Source organism: Trachypithecus francoisi, unplaced genomic scaffold, assembly GCF_009764315.1.
Source record: "Trachypithecus francoisi isolate TF-2019V2 unplaced genomic scaffold, Tfra_2.0 Lachesis_group2, whole genome shotgun sequence".
Lineage (NCBI taxonomy): Eukaryota > Metazoa > Chordata > Mammalia > Primates > Cercopithecidae > Trachypithecus > Trachypithecus francoisi.
Window position 1 is genome coordinate 129678178 of NW_022681465.1, and position 13787 is coordinate 129691964.

Genomic DNA, 13787 nt, shown 5'->3' on the forward strand with positions numbered 1-13787 from the left:
ATATAATAGGGATACAGAAGACAGATGTGGTCTCTTCCATCACAAAAAAAAAATAAAAAATAAAAAATAAAAAAAAAACATGCTAATCACAGCACTTAAACTACCAATTTTGATAATTATAGTTTATGTGTTCAGTTTCCCTTAGACCTCAAGTTCTATGACAGCAAGATCTGAGCTTGTCTATCATTTAGTCCGTAGTGACTGCCATTATATCCAGCTTATAATGACATTCAAGTTTTAAAAAGTAAACACAGAACACAGTTTATTTTTGTATCTTTTCCAACATAGTATGTTGTAAGAAGGAAAAATCTTGAGCATTTTTCATGTTTTGGGATATTTCAGGACTACAGCAACAGCTCTTACTTACCATTTTGTGTACCTACTGTATAACACTCTGCAATATTTTATATTATTTCATCTTTAATGCAAAATACAGGATTATCATTAGTTAGGCAATACTAGAGTTTCCAAGTGAACAAATGACTTGCCCAAAGTCACAAGGCTTCTAAGCGATAGGACCAGGACTTGAGTTCACATCTTCCTCACTACAAAGCCTATGACCTTTCCACTATGTCACTTGGATTTGAAATAAGAAAAAAAGAAAAACAGTCTCCATTTTTTAAAAAATAAAAGACACAAACATTTAAGCTTCTAGGCTAGCAATGGGGGCTTTAAAACAAGCAAAAGACAGATCCTGTTAATCAGAACTTATCTAATAATCACAGTAAGAGAGGCTGACCTATTATTTGAATGTATTATGCTTGTGAGGCTCCAAATATAAAGCCTGAAATCAGAGGAAGAAGTTTTTTAGCGCCACTCCTCTTATTTATTACTACATCACGTTTCCTTAGAAATCACAAATAACAGTGAATAAAATCAACTTAAATTTTGAAAGACATAATTTTGAAAAAGTAATTGTGGACCCTTGTTAAAGCTTTCAGTAAATAATAGGCTTTGTGGGACATATATTTTTCTAATTGTTTGAGTTCAGCTTTTATTTACAATTATCTGGTCTAATGATCACATTTCAGATAGCACAAAATGGATACTTGAATAACAAAACTTTTATCTTATTGTTTGAAACAACATTAAAGATGTGGGTCCAGCTTTTCTATAGTGTCTGGTCTAGTTTTGAGTATAGAATTAGTAAATCAGTTACTACACTAAAAAGGACGGCATGCCATCTACTTTTAATTCCTACATGGAGTGATCTATAATGTGGTTATGACTCTGTTGGCTTTAGCTGTGGAAGATGCTTGGTTAGAGATACAAATGAAATTGTAGAAGGATTGGCTTTTTGATGTCCTATGTGTAATAATCACCTCTACAAATTTGGCTAAATTCATTAACTAATGGTAATAAATGGAGCCTAGACTATATAAATAGTTATTTATGAAACGCTGTTTATGTGTCAGGAATTGTGATAAGTGCTCTCTGTGAATTTAATGTATTTCTTGAACCACCCTGCAAGGGGACTACAAACAACCGACAAGGTCGGGGAGTAAGGATTTAATCCAGATGTTCATCTCTAAGAGTTCACATAGCTACCTGCTGTGCTACAGTAATCACATATAACCAATTTCTCAATTTGCAAACAAACAAACAAACAGAAACAGAGGTCAAGAGGCATGAAATGACATGTCCAAGGTCACAGGTCTACCAAGTTTACATTAGTTCCCAGCTCAATGGATGCCCAATTTAGTGAAATGTTCTCTCTCCTAGACTTGTGTTACTGAATGACTCATTGAGTTCTCACAAAATATTTTTCTGCTTCTTCCTCCATATCTGAAGTAACAAAATCATACTTACCTGTACTTGACTGGACAATTCCAGAGTCTACTGTTTGTCCAAGAAGATCATACTGGTTTAGACGTGATCCATCTTCTGCTACAACCACTGAGCGTGCTGGCTCTCTGGTCCATTCATAAACAACTTCTGCTCTTGTATAAGCATCTAAAAGGAAACAGTAGAAAATGACCCATATATTTTACCACTTCAATTCTCTTATTTAGTTAGTACCTTTTATCAGCTTCATATTTTCTATATTGTAGTTCCAGAGGGCAGGCTAGGGAAGAAGAGCTCACATATCTTAATTTACGAAAACTAAAACACATTTTCAGATTTCTTTTTTTAGTCATTTATTCACTCTTCCAGCAAATGGTTATAAGGATCTACAAAGGACAAAATACTGTGCTGGGGATACAGTAACGAACATTAGAAAAAAAGTTCTTTATCTTATGGAATATGCATTTGTAGCAGTGGGGACAATACAAGCGTATGTAATTTCAAGTAGAGATAAGTGTGATAGAGTGATACACAACCAAGTGAAAGGATAGAGAATGAAGGGATGGAGACTTATCCTAAGTAAGGTAAGGGGCTCAGACACAGTCATCTCAGAGGAAGTGACATTTATACAAATATAGGGCAGATATATGTGAAAATCTTGGGGAAGAGTTTGCCCAACAGACAAACTAACAAGCTGCTTCTTCTTCTCCTCTTCTTCTTCTTCTTCTTCTTCTTCTTCTTCTTCTTCTTCTTCTTCTTCTTCTTCTTCTTCTTCCTCTTCTTCTTCTTCCTCTTCCTCTTCTCCTTCTCCTTCTCCTTCTCCTCTTCCCACTTCCACTCCCTCTTCCACTCCCTATCCCTCTTCCACTCCCCTTCCTTCTCCTTCTCTCCTTCTCCTTTTATTTATTTATTTATTTATTTATTTATTTATTTATTTATTTTTTGATGGAGTTTCACTCTTGTCACCCAGGCTGGAGTGCAGTGGCATCATCTTGACTCACTGCAATTTCCACCTCCCTGGTTCAAGCAATCCTCCTGTCTCAGCCTCACAAGTGTTTTCTTCTACTGCAGATAAAAGCCTGACTAGTGTGAGGAAGACCAGTTTGACTAGAGTGAAGCATATGAGAGATGAAATGAGGTTAGAGGCAGTAGCTTTGGTCCAAATTATTGTTAAGCCAGGAAAAGGTCATGATAAATGCAAAGATCATGAAAAATGTAAAAATCACTGGATATTTTCCTGCATGTACATTAGCAAGTCTCAGTTTACTCTCCTCTTTTCTATTGATTATCGTTCTTACAGATATTTTCCATGATGGTGAGTTACATTCTATAGCTCTTCTTCTCAATCATTTTTATTTGCCATGTCACTTAGAACTTGGCCATCTCCTAATGAGAGGTTAGGTCATAATTCTGATAGATAATTTACACAGTTTGGAGGGAGAGATTTTATAGAGTTAGAAAAAGAAGAAGGAATTCCATACCTTTTCTGATTTCTAGTCCTATAACACCCACTTCGATAGGCTGGAATGATAGTACATACTCTCTTCTATTTAGATACAGAATGAGGTTTAAAACTTAAGAAAATATCACATTAGAAAAAGCAAGCTGTTTCCAGTGTTTTTGAGGGGGAGGCATCATAGTAAATGTTGGCCTATGATAAGAGCTTGACTCGTTGGCTAACAGCCAACTTCTCCATTAGGCACAGGGCCCAAGGTCCTCAATACTTTTAGGAGACCACAAAAATATTTTAATTTATTTTGAAATCCAAAGATAAAGTGAATATAATATAATCTGGATTATATTCATTTTTGTAGCAACTCAGTCGTGAAATAATTTTAATTTTCTTCCTGGAGTAATGGCCTCCAAAGGCACAAGTGCCTATGGCTCATAAAAGTCATAATGCACCTCTGTTTGACCCAATCCCCACTTAAATAACCAGGCTTTTGTGTTCTGTCCAATACACTTTTTCCCCAGATAAAATATTATGGGGTGTAAAACTGTGGTTGCTTTTTTACATGAAAATAAGGCTTCCTGAAAAAAGATGTGAGCCATGCCTCTCAGTCCCGAAAACAAATCTTCTAACGTGATTACTTTTCGCTGAGGTGAGCGATGCAGAAAAATGTAGCCAGTGTTCCCTGATTTTACAAGGGTAGCCTGCCAGTTCCAACATCATTTCTGCATCAATTTATAATCAGATGGTTTTTAAAAACAAAATTTTCCACAAGTTTAAGAGAATGAAATAAAACTTAATTTAGTGGTTCATGGGACATGTAAAAGTACGGCATGAATAATTTGAATTTATCTTTGCTTTTCCTTTTTAATTGTGGTTATCCTTATAGTCTTAAAAATGAAAGCATTTCAGCATTGTGTATAGTAGGAGTACTGCGTCTATTAGGAGGGCTGTAAAATGTGATTTACAAATCTCTTAGAAGCAGGGAGAGCACAGTAGTTTGAGAAGGACTGTATTGTATATTAGATAGATTCTCATAAGCCAAGCAAGATACTTGGTGGTCATGCAATTATTGATGAAACCAATTCTAGATCTTGTGTCATTTCACAGCAAACTAAAACTCTTGCTTTTATATTGCACTGCCGTTAGCAACAACGTCTGCACCCTATCTTTTTATCCTCTGTCATGTGTTGTTACTGAGCTGCTAATATAGTTGTAGAGGGGGAAAAATGTGTTACCACTGCCTTTTATTTTATGTAATTTTGGTGTCTCATTTCTTGCAACTTCATAGAAGCACCATTGCATATGAAAATGTGTAGGCCATCTAATACAAGCATGATATCATTGTGAAGGTGCAGATGACTCATTATCCATGTCTCTCCATGAGAACCTTCCAAAATGAAGGGTAGGTTCACATGATGCAAGTTGGTATTTTAAGATGGAGAATACAGATATACTTAAGGCCTTAGCAAAGATGATATATCCTATTGTTTCCTTAAATTTTAGTAACCCGAAAGTAGTTCCTATGAAAATGTACTCAACTGGCGACAACAGCATAAGAAAAGTGAGGTTAAAAAGAGTCTTCAGTTACTTAGCCAAAAATTGTAAGTTACAATTTCAAAAAAATTATATTGCCCCCAAAACAGTTTTAAAAATAAGACCACAAAGTGGCCGGGCATGGTGGCTTATTTCTGCAGTGACAGCATTTTTTAAGGCTCACATGGGCAGATCTATAGAGCCCAGAGGTACGAGACCAGTGTGGGCAAAATGGCAAAATTCTGTCTCTACAAATATTTATTTAAAAATTAACCAGGTGTGGTGGCATGTGCCTGTAGTCCCAGCTATTCAGGAGGCTGAGGTATGAGGATCACTTGAGCCCAAGAGGTTGAGCCAGCAGTGAGCCATGACTGTGCCACTGCACTCCAGCCTGGGCAACAGAGAGAGACCCTATCTCAAAAACACTAATTAATAAAATGAAAAAGACAACAAGGTTGTGACTGGTGTTAGGAAAGAACTCTGTGGTGGTAAAACACTGGGAACGCATATTACTGAGTATCAGGAGAGCTGCTAATTGACACTATCATTTTGCTTTTATGAGTCTCTGTGTTTCCATTTGTATGAACCACATGAAAAAAATGATTTCTAAAGTTGTAAATTGTTCAGAATTCATTCAAATTTTGACTCATTCCTCTCTCTGTGTTTACAATGCACTGTTTTAGATAACTGGTCAAAAAAAAATCATATATTAAGGCCTTACTAGTTTCAGCTTTTGCCTAGGTCTTTATGTCAGAATCTGTAACCCAAATCTCTTCTTTTGGAAACAAAGCCTTATTTGGTATATTTCTCAAAAGCAGTGAAACCATCACAGTTGTATCACGCGCATTGTCCTCCGGTTAGCTGGCTTTATAAAGAGAGCTTTATCCATAACCAGTAGAAAGTTTAAGTTAGCCTTAACAATCAGAATCTAATAAAGAATGGTAAGAAAACCTGCTTCTCAGCTTTAGATTTTATCACTATGTGGATGAGGTTGCTTCAGAATACTCATAAACATTTATTACAGACTGTTCCACTAAATTATTGAAAACCCCTTTTGCTATTATTGTCTCTGATATTTCGGCAAGACTTTTACTTCAAAAAAATGAGTCACAATCTTTTTAGCCTACTCTTGCCTCAGTTTCTTCACCTTTGAAATATGCCAATTAGGCCAGGTCAGAGAAGTGACTGAACAACAAATGGACTGCCCCTGCCTCTTCTCATGCCAATGCCAGGCAGTGGTAACTAGCCATGGTGTTCCCTTTCGCTAAGCATGACCATCAAAGCCTGCACTTCAGTGTCTCGTCTGCTCTGTTTCATTCCCCACAGGTCTTCATCTCTCTTTTCTGAAGCTTAAACAGTGAAGGGGCAGACCGGGCGCGGTGGCTCAAGCCTGTGATCCCAGCACTTTGGGAGGCAAAGATGGGTGGATCACGAGGTCAGGAGATCGAGACCATCCTGGCTAACACGGTGAAACCCCGTCTCTACTAAAAAATACAAAAAACTAGCCAGGTGAAGTGGCGGGCGCCTGTAGTCCCAGCTACTCGGGAGGCTGAGGCAGGAGAATGGCGTGAACCCGGGAGGCAGAGCTTGCAGTGAGCCGAGATCCGGCCACTGCACTTCAGCCTGGGCGACAGAGCGAGACTCTGTCTCAAAAAAATAAAAAAATCAAAATACAGTGAAGGGGCATTTAAAGCCTGAGTCTTGTAACCTTTATCCATTCAATAAATATTTACTGAGAACCTACAGTGTATTTGCCTTTCTGCTAGGAAAAGCTGAACAAAATATGTCCTTCTCTCGTGACGTTATAGTCTCCAGACAATAAAAAGTTAAACAATAAATAAAAGGAATCATTATTGCTGTGATAAATGGTATAAAATAAATGTGCATTGTGATCAACAAGACTGGTGAGGCTGTAAGCAAATTTCGATAAGGTCATCAGGGAGCTGGCATTTATACCGACATGTGGAGAGAGAGAAGTCAGCCATACTAAGAACCAAGGGAAGAGTAATCCAGGCAAAGAAAAGAGCATATGGCTCTGCGGTGGAAAACAGCTTACTTATTTTTGTTTAGCTTCAATTTTCTTATATGAGACACTGTTTTCTACTCACTACACATTTACCTCTTCTTAAAATACCTCCAATATTCTTCAGGTTGACAATGTGTCCAATTAAAAATATTTACTTCCAGTCTTCTTTGCAAATATCAGTGGCAATGTGAGACATTTGATTAATGAGATGTAAGTAGATTTCTATTAGGATTTTAGGGAAAGTTTTTCTCTTTTCTTACATAGGCACTACTCCTTTCATTTTTACCAACTATTACCTTCTATCATGAACAGAGTTGCAATGGCTGGAGTTACAGCAGTCACCTTGTGATGAAAAGGAAAATCTAAAGACATCTTAAGACAGTGGCCTTGTTAGGATGCTGAACCAATCAGAAATCTATCAACATTCACTTTCACATATCTTATATAAAATGATAAATTCTCCTTTTTTCAGCTATTCTCACTGCTGAAAATATTCCTGACTAATTTTTAAAAATACGCAGTTCATTTTCCAAATCAGGACTTTTTTAAGATAAAAGGGGGAATTATGAGTATTTATGCCAGGCTGGACACTGTGGCTATACCTGTAATCCCAGAAATTAGGGAGGCCACGGTGGAAGGTTTACTTGAGACCAGGAGTATGAGACAGATGGGGCAACAAAGCTAGACCCTGTCTATACCACAACCATACAAAAAGGTTACAAACCAGCCAGGCATGGTGGCACATGTCTGTATACTAGGTACTCAGGAGCCTAAAGCAGAAGGATTGCTTGAGCCCAGGAGGTCAAGCCTGCAGTGAGTCACGATGTGCCACCGCACTCCAGCCATGGCAACAGAGCAAGACCTTGCCTCTTAAAAAAATTATGCCAGTATATTAGGCTTAAACCGGTACTGTCCCAGGCAAACTGTGGCATATGATCTTCCTAATTGTAAGGTTATGCTGTGATTTAGATGAACTTATAAATGTACAAATATTTAATATACTGTATGACATGCAAGTAACATATAGTACATATTACCATTATTACAAATGGGTCTGTTATTCAGGAGAAAACATAATAGTTCATATCAAATAATGTGTATTAAATTAGGGAAAAAAAGCAGGGAGAAGGGAGTTACCACCAAATGCCTGTTTAAGCTAGAGTTTTTGAAGTAGTTTATCTTTGAGTTTCAGTACAAAATGGAATTTATAAATAAAATTCTCTCTCCAGGACTGATGCTGCTAGGAACCCGAAGGCCTTTTGCTATTTTCTTTACTTTCTGTCTTCCTACACTACCACTGTTATTCTTCTATGAATCATATCTTCACCAAAATAGTCATTTAGACTGCCTGTCTAGTGAGAACAGAAAATCGGTTAGGTAGTCCAGGAGTTGACTCAGTCCTTGTACATAACTCCCCTGCAGGAAACCAAGAATACATTATTCCCACTCATTCCATGCATGTAAACCAGTCGAAAGCAGAGGGGTAAAGAAAAGACCGGGGAACCTGACTCTCACAGTCATTTTTCTCTTGGCTCCTCCAAGGTGTTTCTGAATATTTTCAAACAGCTGAAACCCAGGAAGTTATTATGAAGGGCATTTATCCAGGATACTTTCAAGAGCACTAATATATATACAAACATTAATGCCACGAGATACACAGACATATCAGCTAATTTTCTAAGACTATGATTAGGGTATTTGTGTTTTTTGCAACATCAGTTTGGCGTAGGCTTTCTTATTAAGAAACACTTATTGTCCTTTGCCATCTACCAACAGTTTAATCTGGTAAACAAATTTAATTATTTTTCAGATCAAACAAGTGTCACTAAAGATATAAAATAGACACAATGATCTCCATTCATAGAGGGTAAAATATTATCCATGAGGTAAAAGCATCCATACTTCACTTCTTTTTCTATAAATACAACTTCAGCATAAATAGAATTATTTCAATAACTAGTTTCATCCATGTTTTCTAGTTTAGTAGATAAAGAATAACCTCTCTCCTGAAGCAACATTAAAAAGTGAAGTCACAGAGCACTACTTATGGAAAGCCCATGCAGTATATTGCTGTTTAAATTTTCTTGATTCTCTTATCTATGTGCTTTTCTCACAGATATAGCTAGAGATCTCTCATGCTTAATGACTCACAATCAAGAAAAACCCATGTAAATTTACTCACAGCTTCCAAATTTTAGTGGGCAAGCATGGGCATCCATAGGGAAGTCCTCCAAATGCATTGGACATTCAGCTCTCACTGTCAGCCTTAAGGGAAACATAGGATACAAACAAGAGCCATATAGATTAGATACTTCTTGATAAGTACAAGTGGAATGCTATTAACTGTAGCAAATATATTAACAAAGCAGGCATAAATTGTAGGGTTATGCTGAGCTGTTAATAATCAAATGATCTAAAAATACATATTTACAATAATGAGTGGATTCTATCCTTTTGTTTGTTTGCTTTAAGAAAAAAGGCAACTCCTGATACTGTACAATGGGCAAGCCTTATTAATATTTTACAAAATAACCGTTAACGAATCCACTCAACTACAGCAAATTGTTTGAGAATAACACTGTAAGTAAGCAAATAAACATTTGCGTAAATACTAATTTATCCTTGATTGAGAGGAAGACATGGATAGCACAGAAGAAAAGAGAATTTCTCCTAAGTGCATCTCTCTCTGCTTCTTTCCCTAAAATAGCACCAAATGCATAAAAGAAGGAAAGAAAAGCTGAAGGGGGATGTGTCCTCAGGCTTTGTGAGATTAAGATTAATACAACGTCCCCATATATGATCTCACTACTTGCAAACCATTTGGTTTTATTTACAAACCCACCATCTAATTGAAGCTGGGACTCTGTTGTGCTTCTCTCTAGTCCCTGGGATGTTCTGTGGATGTGAAATCTATTCTTGTTTTGTTTTGTTTTTTTGGATTTCTAAGAAAGAAGTTCACTGAAATATATTTGCTTTCAGTTTGTAGAATTATAAGGAAGTTTATATTCATGCCCTTCATATGATTTTTAGCAAGTATATTTACCCATATTATTAAGTAGCTCAAGAAATGTAATAAGATAGATTTATAGCCAAATATACAAAGTGTAATTAATGATTAAATTAAATTAATGATTAAATTGCATTCTTAAATTATTAAAGAAAGTAAAAACACGTTAGCAAAGGAAAATTTTAGGTGATGAAAGATACAGATGAAGAACATTGCATACATCAGAAACCATTAATCAATAAACTACTTGGGATATGCAAGTCTCCCCTCAGAAAATTGCCATCGAAGAAGAATGAATACTGGATTTCGGCTCAAAGCCAAATGCAGGGTGTTTCATCGGGGGAGAACATTTCAAATTTCAAATACCAGTAGGTCCTGCTTAGATAATCTAGAAAGTTCTCAACACATGTGCTCATTGATCCTCTATTTCTATCTTTTAGATTTTTTTTAAAGTCCTATTACATTTTCATTAGTTGGCTCAATATCTAAAGTGTCTCTTGAAGCATTTTTTCTTTTCTTTTCTTTTCTTTTCTTTTGGATGTTTGTGTTTGAAAAGCCAGGCATTCTGGCAGCTTTCTCCAAAGATAAAATACTACTGTACTTTCATACAATCCACTAAATTGAGCATTTTGCCTTTATTATCTTTTTGTACCAAAGAAACAATTGAAAAATATGAATTACTAAGTGTTGACCAAATGTGAAAAACTCATATCTAACAAGTCATCTGGGAATAAACTACTGCTGCTCTCAAGAATGAGTTCCAGATCATTCTTAATTTTTCATAAATGAGGAATACTTTTAAACATCTCTTTTTTTAATATAATATTCAAAACTTTATTTGATTCATATTTCCTTCATTCAATCATAAGGTATTGAACACTTAATAGATGCTGGGCTTTACAGCAATCTTAAAGAGGGGGAAATGTTCATAAAACAGAAATGTATGTGTAGTCTTTAGTTTGAGAAAAATTAATAGTATCTACATTCTCATCTAGCTATCAATGCCATTGTGAATTCAAATACTTCTTCAAATACCTATGTCTACATGAATCTGTGTTTTACGAATTTTGTAACTTTCCATATTTTCTGTTTTTTATTACTTTATTTTTAGTAGGAATGTTTTCAGATGTAAATCATTAGACAGCTTCTAGAAATGTAATCTAGATCTTACTGGAATGCAGGAATATATGAGTTTTATAATAGAGAGAGGAAGTTCCTTATATTGAATCCACCTAGCTACAGAAAGTTATTTAAGAATAAAACTAGATGTAAGCAAATAAACATTTGCATAAATAATACTTCATCCTTGATTGAGGGAATTAGAGCAGGTTGGAGAGATTTTTAAGATTGTTAAGGCTGAAAAACAAGGAAGCAAATATTCCACCATGGCTCATCAGCCTGATGATTGCTTACAAGTGGAAGGGAATGAAGTACGGAAACATTCATGAATGACAGTGCGGTCATCCTTACCTCATGGTGTACAGCAAGGTGCCATCCTCTGTGATCCGCAGGAGTTTGTTGGGCATGGTCATGTTGTGGGCCACTGACTTCTTTCCATTGTGAAAAAACGTGTCCGGAGTCCAGATTTTACTTGCCATTAGGTTATTTAACCGGAGGACTGTCATGGGCCCTTTAAATTTTAACCTTTCATCCTTCCAGCTTTGACGGAAAAATACATCTATTGTATATTCCTAGGTAATTTTGGAAAATGACGAAGAGTTCACTGTGCTGTATTTTGCAATGCAAATATCTAACACAGACAGTGCATAATTTTTGCAACTTTGGAAGTAAAATGTTAGCTAGGTGATGTTTTTAGAAGTAAATGTGTGATAGCATGTACATGTTGATGTCAGGAGAATCACTGGTTGGTGTAATGATTTAAAAAAAAAAAAAAATCTAAAATGCCTGACATAATTTTTGGTCAGAAAAATTTTTCCAATTATTGGCTCAGATATGTAAAAGGAAAGTAACACCCCACCTCCACCCTATCACAGCAGCACTAGAAGAAATAGAATATATCACAATTTTAAAACAAACTCATGTTAGAGGGTATTATGCATAGAAAAAAATGCTTAAGTTAGACAATTCCAGCCATAAAGGTAAAGCTTAGTATTTTGGGGGCCCTCTCATTGTCTCTGAAAACCTCATGCCCACACCCAAGTAAACTGTGATTCCAATACGGGTGTAAAAATTCCATCTTTTTTTTTTTTTTTTTTTTTTTTTGCTAAATAAACTTTTTTTCACAGATAATGCACATAGACTTTCAATTATCCTACACATTAAAGAAGATTATGAAAACAAAGAAACTGCTTCTACTGGTAATTTGGATCCTTTTCAAAAAGAAAAAGAACAAAAAATAAGAATGCAGAGTGTGTCAGTGTGTGAGTGTGTGTTTGTGACTGTACATGTGTAAAAGCCACATGAAAAATGTTTGAAGCTCATCATCATTCACAGCCAGGGAATCTATTTATTTGAATAAACACAGAATTCCTTATGGCAATACCCAGAGACAAACATCTGCTAATCTGAAAACAAGCAATGTGACTTACCAGCTCCTAAAATTGAAAAGGGTAATAGCCATTTTTCTTGCAGTACTTGCCATCCTGGCACTAAATTTGGAGCTCAATGGTTTGAAGTAGAGATTGCCACATTCTCCATTAATCTTAGTATACTCCAAACCAGAAAGTGAACTAACTTGAAAACATCACGCTACATTTTCCTAATCCTCTAAACCCTGTTACATCACAAAGCAGTTGTTTTTTAAATCTTATACATATTGTCATTAGGACCTACAAAAAAAACAATGTTTGTGTTTGGGAGTTTTGTGTATGAACTTAAATACATGTCTCCTTCTAAGGGCTTAAGCAATACTGGGTGAAGATTGAATGAAGGTGCGTTCTCTGGCACTTGTTTGGCATTACTGAGTCCTTACTGATCAAGTAATTAACAATTATTATTAAATGTATTATAATGCACCAGATATAGTACTAATTGCTCTCTGAGACAGAAACAAGGAAGTGTAATATGGTGCCAGACTTTCTTTGTAGACAAGACAAGTTATCTTGTTTGTTGGTTAGGATTTTGTGTTTGAAAGTGTCAGATGAAAGGCACTGTGATAAATACATGAAGGGAATTTACTCACCAACAAACATTTCTTAAGCACCTGGTAAATTCAACAAAGGAGAGACTGTTTAGGCTTGGGCACTGTAAGAAAAATTCACGATGGTGTACGACGGGCATAGAATAGTATTTTCCATGGGAGGGGAGACTGTGGATGATATCAGCAAGTGAAATAACGTGCCAATGCCTGTCAGGAAAACTGGGTGGATGGATCTACCTCAGGGTGTGCAGCTTTTTCTCTCTAGATGACAGACAAGCTTGTGAGGTCGGGATATAATATATGATGAAATGTTCTGTTACTCAGGACTTAGCAGTATAAGCTCTAGTTTCTATCCAATTGAATGACTTTAGATTGGTGAACAGTAAAAGGAATGAATGGCCACTTGGAAATCAAAGTTACAAGGATGCCTAAGGTGACCACATTCCCATGAATCTAGCCTTTGGTTCATTTATTTGCTTGCCCCAAAGAGGTTTTTTGAAAATAAAATACATGTTAAATATAAACTAAACTTAAATTACATGTACTACCAAATCTTTGACAAGATGTATCTCCAAGGCAACAGTTTCAAAAAATTATGTCAAAATCTGCCAAAATCATGATGTTCGCATGTTTATTATGTTTACCACCAGCTTTATCTATCTGTGCTAATGACAGACAATGGAATCCCCAAATTCATTTAGGACATTCTTCCTTCTAATACTGTACCATTCACACACATACACACACACACACACACACGAGCAGCACTCACTGGGTAATCTTCATTTCCATTTTCTGCAGTGTTAGAAGTTGAAATACAAAGTGAAATAAAAACAGTTGATGAAAATTTGTTTCTGCCTAACCAAGAGTGTAAATATTTGGT

General features: G+C 36.0%; 1 protein-coding gene across 3 annotated transcripts in view; it reads right to left on the bottom strand.

Moving 5' to 3' along the window:
* The window catches only part of GABRA1 (gamma-aminobutyric acid type A receptor subunit alpha1), a 55596-nt gene that overhangs the window by 16141 nt on the left and 25668 nt on the right, over positions 1-13787 (bottom strand). For all 3 annotated transcript variants that reach the window (XM_033180377.1, XM_033180376.1, XM_033180378.1), the window contains 3 exons: positions 11275-11495; positions 8980-9062; positions 1810-1953 (listed from right to left, as the gene is read on the bottom strand). In XM_033180377.1, the coding sequence (XP_033036268.1) occupies positions 1810-1953; positions 8980-9062; positions 11275-11495 (448 nt within the window). The remainder of the gene's footprint in view (positions 1-1809; positions 1954-8979; positions 9063-11274; positions 11496-13787) is intronic.